Raw genomic sequence first — 19,657 nt, 5'->3', positions numbered from 1 at the left:
AGCCATTAGTCTGAAAATTTTTGAACAATCCTCACTCGGCATACCTGCTGTCCCTCCCATCGTCGTACACCACGCCCTCTTCGGCGAGTCTTATCACCCAACGCCGAAAAGGCGAGAGCAGGAAAAAATGGAAAAAATGCGCTGGCTTGCGAGAATGGTCCTCCATGTTTGACTATACTCTCAATGGCCCGTCCGGTACTTCAAATAAATATGTGACTGCCTGTTGAACATAACTGGCTGACAATGGCATTGATGTACAACCCACTCATCTGTGCTCTAATTACATGGGTCCAACATAAATATGCAAAACAACAGGGTCAAATGATAAAAAATAGAGGGGGTGTCTACTGTCTATGGTTAGACCACGGTGAGGTTAAACAAACCCTTATAACTGTGACAATAGCACACAAGTATTTTGGAAATACTGAACTTACCCTATTCAGAACTTCATTGTTCTATCATAAATAACTCTTGAAGAATTCCACAGAAAAAAATGAATCACACTATGCACACGGAAAGTTTTGGTCAAAGCAATAAATTGACAGACACCATACTTGACAGGAGTATCTTTTCAAAATTGATTGTACAGAAGCTATCAGCTAGGGGGTCTTTATAATAAACCCTGCACCACCTTGTTGCATAATTTGATTCTATGAAATTACAAATCTTTATATTCGACAGTTGGACTGGGAGTCAATCGTTGTCATACTTGCAGTAAAGAGTGACAGCAACATCTTAAAGCCCCAATACCTACGAATGTGTAACAAACCGATCTCAAAATATCCTAAGTTTTCCGAGAGTTTTCTTTGAATAAGACCTGTTAAAGACTGAAAAGGTGTTTAACATTGTCAGAAGTGTCGTAAGTGGCATGTAAGTTCAAACGTTTTACCATCATTTTAGATTTCCCACCATTTTCAAAAACCAATCATGTGACAGAGAAAATAAAGATTACAACAACATTCTGCCGTAAATGGCAACATGCTTGTTTCTTAGATGATTACAATGTGTAGGTGCGCAAAGTACTTGTCTATGAGGTGCCATTTTATGGGTGCAGCACCCTTTTTTATTTAACTAGTTGAAAAATGTAGTCATGGTCAAATTAGGCACTAGTGATAAGTCTATACAATCATGTCCTTCAGTCAGCACATTTACATTAACTAACGTTGGTTTGAAAATAAAATCATGAAAAAAATTCATATAATTTGCAGCTATTGGGGCTTTAAATTGACTTGTGTATAGCTTGATAGGTGTAAGCATCTACAAAAAATATGCAATACAGTCACATCAATTTATTCCTGAGTCTTGGATTTAATTAATCTTCATTGAATAAAAATACAAAAGCTTGTGATTCCACGAAGAGATAAAAAAGTCTAAAATTATTCATTACAGAGAATTATGAATTTTTTTACTGCATGTTCACATCTCAAAAGAGGGTCTGAATGTGGGAAGAAGTTTTGGAATCAGTTCAAACGGAGTCAAAAAAGATGCTTAGATATTTACACAGGTTTTCAGCTTGACAGCTCAATGGTGACTATCAGACTTTGTGATCATATCTGACAGAGACCAGATACTTTGGACTTGAAACTTTACCACTGAATTTCAGCTTGACACTCAGACACTTAAAGTGACGTCATGAATTGCACGTTTCCAGCATTGACTTTTATTTCAGATCCATGAATCTGACATCGCTGAGGACGAGTATTCTACTTGGTAATGGTCTGGGTGCCGGCGATAGCACTGTGAATGATTTCTTGTCCATGTCTACATTGGTACTGAAACATCAAAATAAGACATGTGTGCTGTTAAACTTTGAAAGCCAGTGCTGAAAGAGTACCTACAGAGTACACAGAATCAACAAAACATTTACACTGTTTGACAAATTAAGTATCACAGAATTCTTAAACATCACCTGTAAACTTCTATTGGAGAAGAATTGTTCTTTTTAAGATTTCACAGAACACTTCATGACTGACAAAGGTTTTATGGCAAATCAATTGATCTTGATTGATTTTAAATTTTATAATTCCTTTTGATACTACAGAGTGTCAGATACTTACATAACAATAAATCCTAGAGCTGTGCTGGTGACAATATCATCTTCCTCAGAATTTGCTGATGATATGGCCATTATGTGATGCAGAAGTTCCTTACCTGCACATGACACAAAGGAATAACATTAGTGGAAATCATGGGTTGGTTTATTAAATGCAGTTGCATATCTAGAGGAGGCACTGAATAGCTTGCCTGTTTTGACTTGAGTCAAAGAGAAAAGCCAGAGACATTAGAAAAGTCTTTTAAAGTTGCCAAAATGACAATCATAACAGCAAAGCACTGTTTTTTTTCCGTCAAATTTTTAAGGTAGAATGCAACTTTGGGCAGATATTTGCACTCTATATTTTTATACAAGTCTTTTCTGACCTATTCCTTGTGGGGCCCATTTTAAAGCTCTCGGAGTAAGAAAACATTTCATCACCTTAGTGTTTCAAAATTAGAAAATTTTCCTTCCCCATACAGATAACACAGGGATGGTGACCATTTTGTATTTCAAATATCGATAATGTCCGGTAATTTTTTTCTCTAGTACCAAACTTTGTATGGTGACCCCTGATTGTATTCTTGAGTTGGTAAGAGAATGGTTGAAAGTTTCATTGGGGAAAGTTTGAGTAAAAGTTGTTCTTTCACTTTTGAAGAGCGGACAACCTTAAAGTATCAGCTGACAGATTTTACCTTTGATGATGTCTGAAGTGACATGTGATATGTACATCCATGACAAATAAAATTTGCTTTCACAATAGAGCTTGTTTGTATTAATTGAGTAACCATTTCTCCTCTCTTGTTCTAAACTTGTCAGCATTCCATAAAGTTGTAATTTTCCAATATTAAACAGGAATAACTGTATACATGTACGTATCGCCAAATCATTCGACACTTTGGCTGTGACACACAGACATTTAAAAAGAAATTTCTGGAGAACATGAGCAAAACCCAAAGTTCCAAAGGGTGCCCTTTGAGACCCCTGGAAATAATAAGACAACAGAGATAGAACACACTTACTTGGATTCATAGGTACTAATTTGGTTTGATTGTCTTCAGGTGTAATTCCAAGAGGCAGGCAGGAATTTGGTACTTCAGGTGCTGTGAAAATTAAAACATCCAACATAACATTCAGTTTCTTCTTTAAAGTAACATTTAATCAGAAAGTGTTCAATACCAATTCATTTGGTTTTGGATATGTTTTCAAACTTTGAAGTATTTCCCAGAGAGTCAACCTATATTTCACACTGTGTATCAAGCTACTGTACTTCTTGGTCTGCTTCTCAAAGCATATTGAAATATTGACTTGTCAACAAAGAATGTGGATGTACGGCTGGCATTGTTACAATTTGTCAGCAGTAACGCTGTGTGTCACATGTTTCGTCTATACTGACAAGCTGAATACTTGGTATTTCAACTTTCTTCAAGGAGTAGATAAAAACTGTAGATGACACACACAGCATGACCAATGGACAAAACCTGTCAAATACCGAGTGAAAGACATTTCATACAAATGTATATGAATATGGCTAAAACAACAATAGCTGCTAAACGCTTTATATAATCAGTTTAATTAATAGTTGCCAAATTTTTGGTGATGCATTCTTTCGTTTATACCTCAAATACAAAAACTGTCAAAAATCTAAGCAGCATTACCTATAAAAGCAATGGAACCTATTCAAGTCCTAAACTTATCCAAATACAAATCATGCACAGACTCACCTCCAATTTTGTACAGTTCTACATCTGCAAACTTCAGGTCAAAAGAGTGTGGATAAAAGCAGTTTCTAAAACCATAGAAGTATTCTCTGATTTTTTCATCTCTACAATGACGGCGGAATGCTTGGGGTCTCTCAACAACCTAATAATGGTGGGAAAAAGAAAGGAAAACATTTATCACAGGACAACTGACCTAGATTATAAATATTTCATACTATCGTCTGTTCACTGTTACAGTTTATTTCTTCCTTCTTTGAAATTCATATCAAATGATCCATTTTTGCTAGATCATACGACTGCACATTTCATTGAGATATTATCTAAATCAGACCAAATTGTAGAGCAATGCTTGTACCTTGTTGAATCAGCCACTCAATGGAGTTTGTTGGTAGAACAAAATTAAATAGTCACAGAGCAGCAGCCAGTCATACAGAGGTCATTCTGTACAAAGTTTCCCCCTACTCTCCAGACCTTGAGTGAAAGATTTTTTTTTTATTTATATTTTTTGTTTGAAATTCATCTAAATGACAGGATATGTGACTTTTGAACTTTTTGATCAACTATTATTGGTCACTACATATAGCTTAAATTAACATGGTATTCACATAATCTTGTCTGTCTTGCATGCTACATTGTGATGAATATGGTGATGTTTGGTGTCTGTTTAATGCTGGACACACAAAGAAATCTAAAGCATGTTTGCCTACAACAGATTACAAGTATCTAGGTTTCCTCACCTCCACATTTCTGATCATAAGCGGTATGACAGTGTGACTAAATTTGATGGCCATGAAGTGACCAAAAATCCAGAAAACTGAACAGAAAAATTATCTAAAGCCTCACTGACAAAGTATTTCTACTTAAAGGTGATAATTTTGATGAAGGACATTTCACGATAAACTCTTGTACATTGAACCCTGGTACTCACAAATTACACTGAGCCAGCAACAATGGGACAACTGATTTGGATGTGAGAAGCTGACGCCTGTTATCCTTACATGAAATTATGGTCCTATATCATTATCCATCTATCGGCCCTTTATCTTTTTTATTACTTGTATTGGGAGTCTCTGAGAATAAGACTCCAATCATTCTGGTTTGTACATAATCATTTGTACATTTTGAAACAAGTACAGTGGATGATTCTACAAAGTAGGCATGAGAGATAGGACATTGTTTGCAAAGTCCATATCTAAACACAATAGCTATGGCCAAGTGATATGATAGCCTGTGATTCATTTCACAAAGCTTAAACAACGTGACTTCTTGATTTGAAGTAAACAATGTACCCTGAAAACGGAAAATTTTTGGTCAAAATATTCACAAGTGTCTTTTTTTGTGTGATGAGTGAAACACAAAATCAATTCATAATAATGAATGAAATAGGAACTGTTGACACATTACATTCATTGACTTCAGTTGGCAGATTCACAGTTTGCGACAGCATGTGCCACTTGGCATCTTGTCTGACAGGACTTGTATCTGAACTTGACAGTTTCCATGTTAAAATGCTATGCAAGATTCATGAAAACAAACATTCGGAGGACCACTGCATAACACACCAACTTCAAGTTTTTGATTCTTTGTGTGTATGCATGTAATAACCACATCAACACTCTGGAAATTTCAAAAAATTTGACAGGTTTATGATCTTTGAATGATTGACAATCTAGACTGATATGTATAACTTGATGTTTTTATCCTACACACATACAACACAGGTCAGGGAGAGACGAGGTGAAAGGCTGCAAATCAATACACTGAAGAGGGCTTGTCTTTGAGTGGACTATCACTCCACCTGTCAACTATTAACCACCTCACCAGATCTCAAATCTGATTTTCTGATATATAATCTTGTTGCATTGAGGGTCACCCCTATTTGCAGGGTTAAAACTTCACTCAGTGGGTTTGTCATTGTGGTGTTGCATGCATCTTTGTAACTGTAGGTGTTTGGATATTTTGGGTTAGACAGGAATCATGAAGAGATTTCTGATTTTAGCCCTTTGTTTGGGGCTTCTTTTGGTCGTAGACGTTGACGCAAAGAAAAGTAAGAAGGGAAAGGGTAACAGCATGGAAGAGGACGGTGGTGCAGATGGAGAGATGGCTGGCAAAGGAGGTATGGATGACCAAGCTGACATGGACGACAATGGCAATGTTGCAGATCGGGGTGAAATGGACCAGGGTGCTGGCATGAGTGGTGGGAAGTCTGGAAGCAGGAACAAGAATGGAAAAAATGAGATGTGTGAATATCGTTTCACCGTGCCAAGCACAGAGCACTGCGCCTCCAGTGACGCGGGAAATCAGCTGCAGCAGCTGGTGTCGGAAAACATGGAGCAGGAAATACAGCTCAACAACCTGAAGCAGATGATAGCATCTCAGGAGTCACGGATAAACAGCCTGGAATCCAGACTCAGCTCCATGAATACGCACGGTGGGAATATGGGCATGCACCAAAACATGGCACAAGCTCCTATGAAGTACAGAGGTAAGATATACATCCCTTTAACCACCTCTATTTGGTTTATTCCAATTGTTTTCAAACAGCATGGTTAGTCCTATAAACTGATAAAGGGAGATACAAGAAAGTGAACCCACATTACTGTCCCAGCACAGACATTTGAAATGCTATTGCAAAACCAATCCATATTTCTCTGTCATTTAAACTTGTACAGAATCCTTTTTGAGCAGTAGGTTATCTTCTATGCTTACACCTCCATTCAAATGAAACATTGCGAAAACTAGCATTATCGTCACACAAGTGATACCAGAAAAATAAATGGTGGAATACATCTATGAGGTTACCAAACTGGTTGTATTTTCTTCAAGTCATTCAGAAAAAATCCTGGACAGTTAGCGCCCAGTTTCTACACGTCTAGGGGTAACTGTTATAGAATAGCATTACACTGAAGCCGACCCCAATCTGTCATCTAGTGTAAGGATGGTTACCCCCACACATTCATCATTGTGACATGGTTGGGGTTAGGGTTACGGTAGGTGTCCATTGGATAAGTCTCCATGGCATGGGTAGAATCCCTCCAAAGACAATTGTGTGGTAATTCGTATCAGACTGCCTACACTCAGTAACAATATCTCTGGCAGTGTTGAAGGCATGGCTTCTGAGGCTTAATGGGCAAAGATAGCCTCTCAATCGATAACACAGCAGTTGAAAACACAGGAAATGAGGAATTCCAAACAACCAATACTGTACTATCTAATCTAGTATGTCTTTGGCGGGGGAGTCAAAGGAACCTATTTATCACTATGTGTATCATTACTGGAAAGGCTGGGGTCAGATTCTGACCTTTCTGAGGTGTCGACTTGAATACATCAGGTGATTTGATGGGAATATTTTGTTTCAGAACTTGTGATCTGCATGATGCATGCAGCAGCTGCAGAGAATGAAATTAACACACAGTAATTAAAATTCAAGGCAAATGTCAATGTGGCTTTATCAGATTAACTTTAAATCCAACTTCAGATTTTCAGAGTCAGGAATGTGAACTGATGCTGGTGGCAATAATGTCATAAAAGACATAAGAGTAGCACCCTGGTGTTCAATTTTTGAAATTCATCTGTTTTCAAGAGTGCATGTTGTTGTACGGTGTAACTATGAATGGGCTATTATTGACAATTCATAATGTAACAAGATGAAAGTGCTTTTTACATGGAAATGTGGGACCAGGTGAGACAAAAGTACACTAGAAAGTGATTGAATTGCTTCCTTTTTACCATTATCACAGACATGGAACCCACTTTACAAAACTTGCAGGATCAAAAATTGTCATATATGCGTTATACTTCTGAACTTTGTCACTGAACCTTCAAATTTGCGACAGAACACATGATTTGAAAATTTTACACAGACTGTAATCTGTCAATACTGGAAGAAAGACTTTAATCAAAATACTTTTTGTGTTTTAGTTCATTTAAAAAAATAAATAACAAAAAATCCATAAAGATTTACAAACTGTAAATGGTGGTTTTTGTTCAGTGTATGTTCTCCACTGATGACTCATTGTCAGTTGATGTGCAAAACAAATAATGCTCATTGCAAATATGAATGTTTATTCAGGAAATTGAAAAATAAAAAATTATTGGGTGCAATTATCATGAGGTCCTTCCTGTCACATAAAGTGGTACTTTGATAAATATTAGCTTTTTATTTCATGAAATTTTGTATATATTTGAAATCATATGATTAATTCTTCCATACCATAATATGGTATTACAGGGCAACACATTACTGATCACAAGCAGCGAAAGATCAGTATAATTTCACTGAGTTTAGGTTTCATCATAATTGGCTGCTAAGAACACAAGGCAAAAAATACAAGAACTGTAATTACATGGTTTGCATATTAAAAATGATAAGATGGAGGTAATTTATTGATGTGTTTTCAGTTCAATTTCTCCGGTTGATGTGTTTAACGATTGTTATGTCTGTTTGAATAGTTTGATTGCTGTTGCAATTAACAATGTATGCAGTCATTTCATGACTATGGTTATAGATATGGTCATTTTAATTTCCTGTGATAAATTGCACTGGAGAGCTGGGGAGGCCTGTTATGACTAGATGTAAAAAATTATACATAGGGTAACCATTCCCTTGGAATCTGAGCATTAAATATTGATGGCAAGGATGCCCATACCAAGGTTTATTACACATACAGCTAGTACTAACATTGTATTTGAGGCAAATGCTCAAAAACTTTTTATTGCATTATTCTGTGAATTCCCCGAAGTCCCCATGCTTTAGTTGGGCATCAGTGTATTCCTATAAACACAACATCTCTAAAGACATGAAATAAATTCAGGAATTTCTGAAAGATCTATCAGTTGGCTACATTTCTAAACATGTCATATAAAACTCAAAACATACACTGCATAAATTTATTTGTACTTACATAATACAAGAGACATAGACAGACATACACACAGACACACAGACACAGAACAGGATTCACCTGTACCATACTGATACTGGCCGTTGCCATATGTATACAGCAAATGGAAGCTAAACATTTTCTTGGTTTACGAGGCAACATCTCTTTTGTTACTTTAATGTTGTTTGTCTGAGATAGCAGAACAGTGGTCATGTACCACACATGTAATGGCAGTGTCTCAGAATGATGAACCTGCCCCTGAGTATGATTTGAGTCAATGTCTGGGAAAGTCAGGCTGCAGGTATTGTTTGTGGTAGATGGGGCTGTTGTGATTTGAAATCTTACAGTAATAATGGATTATGATTGCAGTCATATGGACTACTTTCACACTTCCCCCTCACCAAATACAGTGTAGCTCTATTGTTTTGCAAGGATACAGGCAGATCAGTACGTAGTTATGGATGAAAAAAGGTTTTAATTGTGTGGATGGAGTCTTTGTGCACAAATTCACTTCAAATGAAATAAAACCCTCATATAAATTCGGTGACATCTTTCCCCTTGAATGTGAAGTTGTCAAGGCCAAACAATTTTTTAACATTCAGATTGGGTAATATTGGTAGTTTCATGCACTAAATGCAAATTTTGGATTGATTACAGATTGCCAGCACATAGCTGAGGAGAGTCCGGATGGAATAGGCAGTGGTGTCTATGAGATTCATCCCTGGAATGCTGCCAGACCTTTCAAAGTTTACTGCATGGTGGATTCATATGACAACTCTGTCTGGACTATTATTCAGAAACGCAGGGATGGTTCCGTCAACTTCAACATGGACTGGTTAGCCTACAAGGTTGGCTTTGGTGACCCTACTAATGAGTACTGGGTTGGAAACGAAAACCTCCACAAGCTGACCTCGCAGTCCAAGTACATGCTGCGAGTGTATGTAACAGATTGGGAACAGAACACACGACTTGCTGATTACGATGGCTTTAGAGTTGACTCAGAGTTCAAAAAGTACGCCCTCTATCTGGGACGTTACAATGGTACAGCTGGGGATTCACTGAGCTATCAAAACAATCAGGAATTCAGTACCCCAGACAGGGACAACGACGGAAGTGAAACTACACACTGCGCTAGATCTTACGTCTCAGGATGGTGGTTTAACAACTGCTACCATAGCAACTTGAACGGGCTGTACCACGACAACGAGAGGGAGGATCCAAGAGGTGGAGTGTCTTGGTCCACTTTTAAGAAGAGCAATATGTACTCAATGAAATTAGTTACCATGATGGTGAGAAGACTTGGCTTTATATAAAACAGTATGTCGTTTTAGATCTACTTGCATCGTCGTGGCAGATTGTACTATGAGCTCTTGCTTTAATATGCATTATAATTAAATTACACAGGCCATACAGTGGCACATGCCTATGTAAACTCCAGTCAATGCTTCAAACTATTAGACGACAGAAATCATCCATATTCCAACTTTGAAAACAAAAATGGAATCACTATAAATTTATGTTTGTTTGTTTCAATTGTATCCAACTCACCTTGAAAAAAGGGATGAGTTTTCTTTAGCATAAAACTCTTTGGCATAAAGAGTGATGACATGACAACATACAGTATTACCAGTATGATGAACATAATAATACATGTAGATGTGAAATTTTGATAAAATACTGTGTAAATATGTTTATTGTACAACATCTCTGCAAGGTAGTGGTCCATACAGTAGACTGCTATGTTTCTTGATTGTCTATGCACTCATTCATTCTTCTTTGAGATTGTGTAGCATTTTTTAACTGTTTAAATTAAGATTTTGAACTTTGATAACAGTATTGTACACAGAAGGTATTTAGGCCTTCCATAGTGATGTAAACTCTCTGATACATTATTAGGCCTAAGTAAGTGTTACTGATGCAATTTTTAAATAAACACAAACAGATCATACCACAGTATGAATTTGAGTTGTTTTCTCCGATCTTCAGTAGTCATGTAGTCCTGTATGCTACTGGTTACTGGAATATAGTTCAACCAAATAACTTACTTGATGAATTTCATCAGAATATAAAATTTTCAATTACCAGCACATCACTGATCATGATGATCCAAGTTTGGGGCCGGCAAAAATAAGTGGTGTTATAAATTTACAAAACCAACAAGAATCTGTTACAAGACTTTCTGACATTGTTCTCAAAGCTATTAATATTTGTAAATATCAGTGTCATAACATTTCATTGGAGATAAAAACAATTTTAATAACATGATTTAATCTACTTTCATGACCCCCTAACCCCCTAACACACACAATTATTGAATTATGATTATCCTTTAAGTTCTTCATAAATTAGACTATATTTAAAGTTCACTTTCTTTCCAACATAACATAAAGGATGGTTTATTCTAATCCCTAAGGGTTTTTGTCAAATGTGGTGATAGAAAATTTTGATCCATTTGGTTTTTGATAAAAGTGAGTGATAATATTTTCTTTTTATGTTCTGCATTATGTTCTGATTGCAATTGTACAAACCAAATCTCACAAAAATATGGACACTTGGGAAAGTTGAATTAGTTATTCAAAACACTGAATTCCCTACAGATTAAACCAACAAAACTACCTTTCCCGATTCAATTGTAGAATGAGTTAGTTAATTTTGGTATGATAAATCTTTCTCAATGGTGGAGGTGGGGGCTATATGATTTTTGTCATTGCGTTGGTACATATGTAATGAATTTGAGGTAGAATTTACCTCCAGGACAGATATTCAAACTATCAAAACTTTGACAATACTTTTTTAAACTACCACTTGTGGGGACTCATTTTGAAGCTCATTGAGTGAATAAAATTTTCACAGTTTTATTTTTGTGAAAATAAGAAATTCAATTCTGTTCTCATAGAGTTAACACAGGGACGGAGGCCATTTTGAATTTAAAATATTGCTAAATTTTTGGTAATTTGTACTTCTGGTTTCAAAATGTACACTGTGAGCCCTGATTTTTATTCTTGATTTGGAAAGAGAATGGTGGAACATTTCCTTGAGGAAAGTTTGGGCAAAAGTTTACGTCTTTCACTTTTGAAGCGCGTACTACCTCAAACGGAAAAATATGTTCTTTCACGGAGTAAACAGCAAACTTGCATGAAGTATGGCTTGTTTTAGGCTCTGCTGAAAAGGCTGAGTGGATCTTTTCAGAGAAAAAAGGTCAAGGAGATCTTTAGAAATATATTTTGCTGCTTGATGCACACTTACCCCTCCTGACTTTGGCTGCAGTACTACTTTGACAAATTTTGGGATGTCTCGTCCTAACTCATTGTAAAGCCTTTCTTGGTCAAGGACAATTATTACATCAGCTGCAGGTAAAAAAAAAGAACATCACTCAAAGTTACCACAATGTATACAATGTGGTTGTTTGAGAAACTCAGAAAAAAGTCAACAGAGTTGACCTAGGTTGTTTCTTCCTGTCATTTGGATGCAAGAGGAAGAATTCACAGTCTTTCCCGGCAGATGTAATTTTGGGGTATATTTGATGAGCGGTTTCCTATTTCTGAAGCTGGCAATGATAACTGGTGTTCAAAAGTCATAGTAGTACGCTTTTTCATGGTACTTTTGTTGCAGTAGTAATGGCAGAAATAATACTGAACTTTTCCAGGTCATATGTCCATGTTCTTAATCCTCAGTGAAGACCATTTGAAAATTAACATGAACACCGGATGAAAACTTTCATGGGAAGTACTGTCCTGGCTCTGTGATATTGACCTCTGTACAAGTCTGAAAATTTTGTGTTATAACAGAGATGAGGAAACACTGCTTGAACAGCATGGACATAACGTAGGACTCACCTTCAAATGCCTGAGCTGCATGTGTTATACACTGATATCCCCCTCCCTTCACCCAACCACAAGTGTTTATGATACAACCGCTTACTTCAGCTGTGGAATACAAGATATAGTACAATGTAAGTATTACAATGACGGTGATCAGAAATGGGACTCCTATGGGTAATGACAAATATGGTATTGCCTGGTTAACCTTGCAAGAACACTTGTCTAGGCATGTACTTTCTTTTCTAAGATCTAATCTGATTATTTCAAACTGAAATTGACAAAAACATTTTGTGCTACATGATAAGTCAATCCTTTATACAGCAGATTAAGTACCATGTACAGAATATGAATGAATGCATCAGTTCCCATCTGAGTTTCTTTGGAAAACCTAGTCTACATCGTGCTATCTGTACCATATAGTCATCTCTTAAAATCTCTTCTTTCGTCTCACATTGATGATTTCCTCCATGATCAACTTTACCTCTAAATCATGGTAAATGTGTACAATTATAGTGTATCCTTTTCAAAACTTTTATGGAGGATTTATATTTGTTATTATTTGACAAAATATGGAGTAAATCAACAACGATGTTTTATACATTCTTATGCCCTATTTACCACAATATAGTAGGCCAAATCTAAACTTAGTAGATAAAGACACCAACAGGATTGAGTACATGTATACAGGTGTTGGTGGAAAAGATTGAAATGTCGATGAGCACTGACACATACCTCTTCTATTTGCTTTGCATCTTTTGTTGAATATTTCAGCTAACTTGGAGACTAGTAAATTGTAAAGTTTGATGTTTGCCCCAGGCGATGTACTCCCAAAATGACACACTAATGGAGCCTGCAATGAGAACCCCTCCTCTACATCAGCCGGCCTCTCCACAAGCAGCGCCCCCACAGTGCCAGGTATTGATATGACGCCCTGAAAAAGGGAGTAAACAAATAACAAACTATCAGTGAAAATCACTCTGTATGGCTTCCCGATATACTGTTTGTAAGTGACTGTGATTCAGGAGATGAGGCTTGGACAGATAGATAAGTTTAGATGTTTATTTTGAGGAACATGAAAGCACAGATATTTTACACGCTGATCTTTGTAAAGTTGTTACTGATGTAAGAAAAATATTTCGTTCTGGCGGTGACATCCATTATTTCATTTCTGAAAATAATGAGGCTTTGTTTTTTTTTTCTGTAACCATTTCATTAATCTCTTGATCATTTCAATCAACAATAATAAGGACCATACAATTCCTGGTTTTATCAAACATAATACAGATTGCAGTGCCAATTAACATTGAAATCTGAGTCTCTTACCTGTCCTACATCAAGATCCACAAACGTGGGCCTTCTGCCGACTCTGACAGCATAGTTTAGAAGTAACCTGCACAAAGTACTCTTGCCGACGTCTGTTGGACCAACAATCATCACCTGGAAATTTACAGAGAATATTCACATTATATACAATAATGGCTCTTTTGATAACAATCAAATCTGTGAATTCAATTTGAAAAGGATGACAGAGTTTGAATCTCCATCTTTCACTTTAAAATGTACATGTACACTTTGGAAAACTGTAGAGAGTACATTTATACCAATCATGCTAGTAAAACAATTCTTTGGGAGATATCAGCTAGAAAGACACTGTACACTACCAGTCGATTATCTCTTGAGACTACACCAGTACAACACCATTGATAGCTTGAAATCTCAATTTTATGTTTTAAATTTCATACTTGCTTCACAGAGGGCTTCAACAGGCAAAAAATGCAGATGAAATGAGTTGGTCAATTGTGCACAAATTTGCAACAATGAATTTCACAAAATAGAGACAATCAGTTTGTCCTTTGCAGTGTAAAGCATGCGACAGACAAAACTATCAACTTTGAAACAGCAGATCACACTCATCTTGGCATATGTTCAATATTTATCATACTCAGATTTGTTAACAAATCTCTCCCTCACTTGCTTGACTAGTTATATTTTGTGGAGCAATATACAAACCTTTGTTTTGCACTTAATCAAGTAAATGTATACCTGAGAAATACTGGGAAGCAAATTCTAAAATTGTACCAGAGTTTTCTGATAAGGCCAAAAAAAATAAATTGTGCTGTTCCGATAACATGGTTTTTAAAAATAGGGTAGGTAGGTCGGCAGGAATTTTTTTTTCCAAAATATTTTTATTTTTAAATATGCATTTTTCAAGGGTTCAGGGCGGTCAAACACTGGCCACAACATTTCAAGAAAAATGTATCATGCATATTAAAGGAATAAAATAATAGACAAACATGAAAATATCTGCAGGTAATTTTGTGAAAAATCTAATTACCCTAGGTCCACGACTCTCTTCCCTCTCTGCTTGTTGTCTCATCTGTTCTAATGCAGCGTGTGAGTTGAGGTACGTAACCATTGGTGTGTCTTTGGATACATATGCAACTTCTGTTTGTCCTGTCATGTGATTACATCAGTCAAGGAAAGCTCTGTGAAGTACATGTATTATAAAATACTGACACCCAAAAAACAGGGATAAAAGCACTGGCATATACATACTTATATACTGTTGCACAACATATCATGAGATGGAACTTTTGTGAATATACTGTGTGTGATATGTACAATAGCACAAACAACGTGCAAAAAGGATATCCTGATTGTGCACCCATGCCATGTAAATATTGCTATTTTGGCTCCAGAAGTGAATTTATAAGTGTTATTCTTTGTCAGTTCTGTTCCAAAGATTTCCGCCATGCCATCCTTGAGCTATATTAAATAAAAATCAAATAAGAAATATATAATATTAGTTGTGCCAGTTGATTACAGATACTGATATTGGCTCAAGTATCAACATAGTCAACATGCTGATAGTTTGATGATGCACAGACAGTAGTAAGACAGTGTCACTCAAAAGAGTTTGCACTGACAGAAGGAACATAATCTCTTAATAATGATTCTGTTTCTGCTATATTTTTTACACTGTCCAAAGTCCCTCCTGCCTTTTACGTTAGTCCACGCGTTGTGTCCAGTGTGGTCTCACTTTGACCGATGTTGAACAGGGGAGTACTGTTGGGATGAGTAAAGTACTTGGGGTATTTTCTCCCTGTAATGTGCTGAAGGCATTAATGGCAAGTACTTGCCCTAAATCATCAATGCTCTGTGAAATTTTAAAAGAAATACCTCAATCAGCTTTTGACAGTCCACTATCATATGCCTTATCTTGTATGTGTACTCTTGTTCATCTCATTCATCCCTCAGCCCTTGTGCACAGGACTAAACACATCACTACAAATGATGGAATGTATGCTGCCACACTCTTAGTCTTATTATAATCATTGGAAAACAAAGGGTTTCACCATGTAGTTAGAAACGTTTTTAGCTCCATGGTTTCACCTACAGTAAGCTGGACCATAGGGTTATACTGTTTATAAATTGTGAAGTTTGGACAAGGTCCCATGAATAATGCATGTGTCTGTTCAAGACTGATTAACATGTCACTCATGGATCGGAACTCTCATCCATTCAGCCCATCCTGTCCCTGCACAGCCGTCCTTACCAGGGCTTGAAACTAACCTTTTTTCTGGTAGTCCAGTGACAATTGCTGGTAGCCTATGCATTTTGTAGTTTAGGCAAGAAAAGACCTATTTTTCAAGATTTTGCCCATGGAATGAATTTTCTAGTCATTTGATGTGAATACTAATTACTTGCACGCCTTTAATAGCCAAAGGAAACCGGTAATACGGTATCATGGACAACCGTGACACTCAAAAGTTTGGTGATGTATTGAGAACCTGTTTCATATTCCAAGCTTGTTAGTCACCATGACAATGACTTTCTCTCAACGCGTGAGATATACTGTAGCAGAGCAGGGCTAAAAATAGAGCATCCACTTTCTGTGCAGGGTGGAGACATAATTTGGGTGTAACTGTGATTGATACATTATGATCAAAATGTAGTGACAATGCATTTTCATTGGCCATCATTTCCTGTGCCTGTCATCCAAGTACATCAGTTCAGACATCGAAAACTGTGTTGCAAAATTCCACTGCATTGTCGTCTTTGTAATTTGCATAACAAAGTCATAGTCTGGCCTTTCTGTGTCTTGCTGGGTTTGACTGCATTCAACTGTCCCACTGCAATTCGTGATAGACATCGCAGACCAAGTAATGACTGAATTTTATGTCCCAGGCTTTGGTAGTCCAAGAGGGCTACCATTTCATGGGTTTTGGTAGCCGTGGGGAAAAGTTGGCAGTCTGTGGACACTGGACTACCACCAATTTTACCTTATAAAAATACCTAGGTTTGCATCCAACACATAGCTGTCATGGATTATGTGCATGAATTTTAAAATATACTCACCTGAACTTCAACTTCTTCATTATTTTCAACTTCAAATCTAAGTTCTGAATCTCTAGCAAGCTGGTATTCTGTTGAATTCTAATAAAAATACAATAACATCAATTAATGACACACTATAAATGATACAGTACCCCTTAGTTCTAATTGCTCATTTTCTTAATGTTATTGTGTCTTCGACATGACTGACCACATATACAACAGTATGGAAATTGGAATTGACTTTGCTTGTGGCATGGGCTTCAACAATTCTATTTGGAAACTAAAACAGTTATTGCTACCTTTGCAGTCACTATTATTTTCTTGTCAGTTCTAGGATCAAACTTTTCTTGAAATTATTTTGTGTAGCTGCTTTTCCTGCCATAGAGCGTACGGAAGAAACATGTCAACTATCTAAAAGTGTTTCTGCCAATGAGGACTGAATTTTATGAGGACTATTGGAAAGTCTAAAACTGAGAGGGCCAATATAGAGTTGTGCAATGATGCAGTGTTATACTGGCCCTCACTGTTGATATGAACGTCTGATAAAAAATATATTGATATGGATGAGTATTGTACTCTGGCTCTCAGCATCAGGGCCAGCGGCCCTTGGCTCACTCAATGTGGACAGCCCGTAATTGCCATACTCTTTTTATAGCAATTGATGGAGCTGCACTTGTCAGCCTGTGATCCAAGTTCTCTTCATTGGCAAAGTAGTCCAAGCCTGATTTTATTAAAACAAATCTGATGTTTGTTACACCATGGAGGTAGTAGGTCTCTGCTACTACCTCCATGGTTACACCTTGAAGGTCAGATAGAAATGGGGACCTCCTCCCCTTCTATCTCTATGTATACACATTGTGTACATATCTGTGGTAAAAGTACTCAGCATGGGTATAGTATTCCAAGAGCCAGAATGCCTCTAAAGTTTGCATGGAAATCAAGATCACCATCTTCAAATAAAGAACACGACACATCCTGGATAGGCAAAGAAATACTAGTAAAACAGCATACAGCACTACCCATGTCTTAGACAGTAAAGGGCCAGCAGCTGTAATTTTTGGTAATTTTTTCACTCACAGTGGGGTAGAGTAACCGTGTTTCACTGAATTGTTTTTAATGTCAAACTACAGTGTCTTGTTCTACTCCCTAAAGCATGTTGAGATACACAGTATTCGGCTTGTTAAACCATGCCTGTAGATGTGTAAACAACTGCATTGCTATGGTTGAAAAGTGGGTTCTGGTCCGGACTAGCTGCAAAATTGTAGCTCTACGGTGAGGCGGTCGGTGAGTTTTGGTTTTTGCGACCTCGCTCACCAGTAGAGCTACAATGCCGAAGGCCCTGAAGCATACAAAATAAGCACGCTGCACATGGCATGGCTTTTTGATGTAAAATCCCATATATTTACTGCATTTGGTCATACTGAATTATCACTACTGAAGATTAAACACTATACCACACTAACCTTGTCGTGTATGGGGTTTGGTATTTGTTCAAATACGTCGATCGCGTTCCAAAAACATTTCTTGGAGCAGCCATTACCAACTTTCGGTAATGGCGGCTCCCAGAAACACGCTCAATGGATCGCGATCGACGTGTCTGTGCTAATACTAAACCCCATAAACGACACTGTTAGTGTAGTATAGTGTTTAGTCTTCAGTAGTGTTAAATCAGTACGACCAAATGCAGTAAATATGTGGGATTTAACATGAAAATGCCGCGCCATGTATGGCGCGCTTATTTTGTATGCTACAGGGCCTTCGGCATTGTAGCTCTACTGGTGAGCGAGGTCGCAAAAAACAAAACTCACCGACCGCCTCACCGTAGAGCTACAATTTTGCAGCTAGGTCCGGACTAGAATTCAATTGTAAACAATAAGAAGTGTATTTTACACACAGTCGCTTGTGGTTCGATACACGGCGAAGGCAGCTGTATGCTGATTGCACATCTATTTCTAATACATACAGCGGCCTTCGCCGCGTGCCGAACCACAAGCGATTGTTATTTTACACGCTGAATACTTGATTTCCGACATATGCTTCGGAGAGTGGAACAAGAACCTGCGATTGAAAAACGAAACAAAAACAGTGAAAAGTTGTCTCGTGGCTCTATTATGCATCCATGATTTTCTGCGCTCCGACAGTTGTGGGAAGGTGAGCAAGTAATGTGCAGGTGTGTGCAGCTAAAGCACGGTCCATGGTACTATGTCCGTGGGTCCGCCACTGCCATAGCTCTGCATGGCAGGGCTGTGTGTTACCGGCGTTATACGGCCTCCCACCACTGCCATGCTGTGACATACACACGCGCAATCAAACAATCAGGATATTAACGACGATGGGTATTTACCTCGTCACTTTTCATCGCTGTTTCCGCCATTCTTAAATTGATATTGGCGAAATAATTGTACGAAGTGTTCCCACAACCAATAAAGTTGATGTCTAAATTATGTTTGATAGCGAACAAAGTGATTCCTGCAGAAATTTACCCAGTCCTCCGATTCGAAGTCGCCATGTTGTTGTTTTTGCCTCGTCCAAGATAACAATTCTGCATAAAAAATATGCCCCTTAAAACACTTATAAGAGGTAAAGATTTACAAAATTTACGCAAAAATAAAAGTAATCTGCAATTAAATCTCATTTTTCTGATTTTTTAAAATGATAAAACGATCATAAGGATAAGATGATTTGTTTATTATTTTCATACATTGTAAAAGGATTGACTATTTCAAAAGAAGGCAGGGCAAATGGTTCATTTGCTATTCCGAAACAATTCACTTTTTTCACTATTTTGAAACACAGTTATGTTAAAACACAATATTCTTAATTTGTCAAAAGTACTTTAAGGTATTTACAGATTAAGTTTCA

General features: G+C 37.2%; 2 protein-coding genes across 3 annotated transcripts; one reads left to right on the top strand and one right to left on the bottom strand.

Annotated features, from left to right (window-relative positions):
* Positions 1-1,288: 1,288 nt before the first annotated feature.
* LOC139141000 (polyribonucleotide 5'-hydroxyl-kinase Clp1-like) lies at positions 1,289-19,330 on the bottom strand. 2 transcript variants are annotated; one of them, XM_070710548.1, is made up of 12 exons: positions 19,140-19,330; positions 16,817-16,894; positions 15,110-15,223; positions 14,793-14,918; positions 13,781-13,894; positions 13,190-13,388; positions 12,473-12,562; positions 11,883-11,983; positions 3,757-3,895; positions 3,055-3,135; positions 2,058-2,151; positions 1,289-1,772 (listed from the first exon to the last, which is right to left on the bottom strand). In XM_070710548.1, exons 1-12 carry the CDS (start codon positions 19,167-19,169, stop codon positions 1,661-1,663), a joined length of 1,278 nt encoding a protein of 425 aa, XP_070566649.1. In that variant the 5' UTR covers positions 19,170-19,330; the 3' UTR covers positions 1,289-1,660. The 2 variants fall into 2 exon arrangements, with proteins under 2 accessions (XP_070566649.1, XP_070566648.1); XM_070710547.1 differs by having other exon boundaries at positions 14,793-14,913; positions 15,105-15,223; positions 19,140-19,316.
* On the top strand, positions 5,547-10,584 carry LOC139141001 (fibrinogen-like protein 1). The gene is made up of 2 exons (XM_070710549.1): positions 5,547-6,238; positions 9,294-10,584. Exons 1-2 carry the CDS (start codon positions 5,731-5,733, stop codon positions 9,947-9,949), a joined length of 1,164 nt encoding a protein of 387 aa, XP_070566650.1. The 5' UTR covers positions 5,547-5,730; the 3' UTR covers positions 9,950-10,584.
* Positions 19,331-19,657: the final 327 nt, after the last annotated feature.

This window comes from Ptychodera flava, chromosome 9 (genome assembly GCF_041260155.1).
Source record: "Ptychodera flava strain L36383 chromosome 9, AS_Pfla_20210202, whole genome shotgun sequence".
Classification (NCBI taxonomy): Eukaryota; Metazoa; Hemichordata; class Enteropneusta; family Ptychoderidae; genus Ptychodera; species Ptychodera flava.
This window is presented reverse-complemented; position numbering and strand designations above follow the sequence as displayed.

Excerpts from the sequence above, each read along its gene's own strand:
- LOC139141001 (XM_070710549.1), top strand. The coding sequence starts at position 5,731 with ATGAAGAGATTTCTGATTTTAGCCCTTTGTTTGGGGCTTCTTTTGGTC. Across the intron at positions 6,239-9,293 it reads AGCTCCTATGAAGTACAGAG|ATTGCCAGCACATAGCTGAG; the intron begins GTAAGATATACA and ends GATTGATTACAG.
- LOC139141000 (XM_070710548.1), bottom strand. The coding sequence starts at position 19,169 with ATGGCGGAAACAGCGATGAAAAGTGACGAG. Across the intron at positions 15,224-16,816 it reads ATGAAGAAGTTGAAGTTCAG|CTCAAGGATGGCATGGCGGA; the intron begins GTGAGTATATTT and ends TATTTAATATAG. Across the intron at positions 3,896-11,882 it reads TGCAGCCAAAGTCAGGAGGG|GTTGTTGAGAGACCCCAAGC; the intron begins GTAAGTGTGCAT and ends CACCATTATTAG.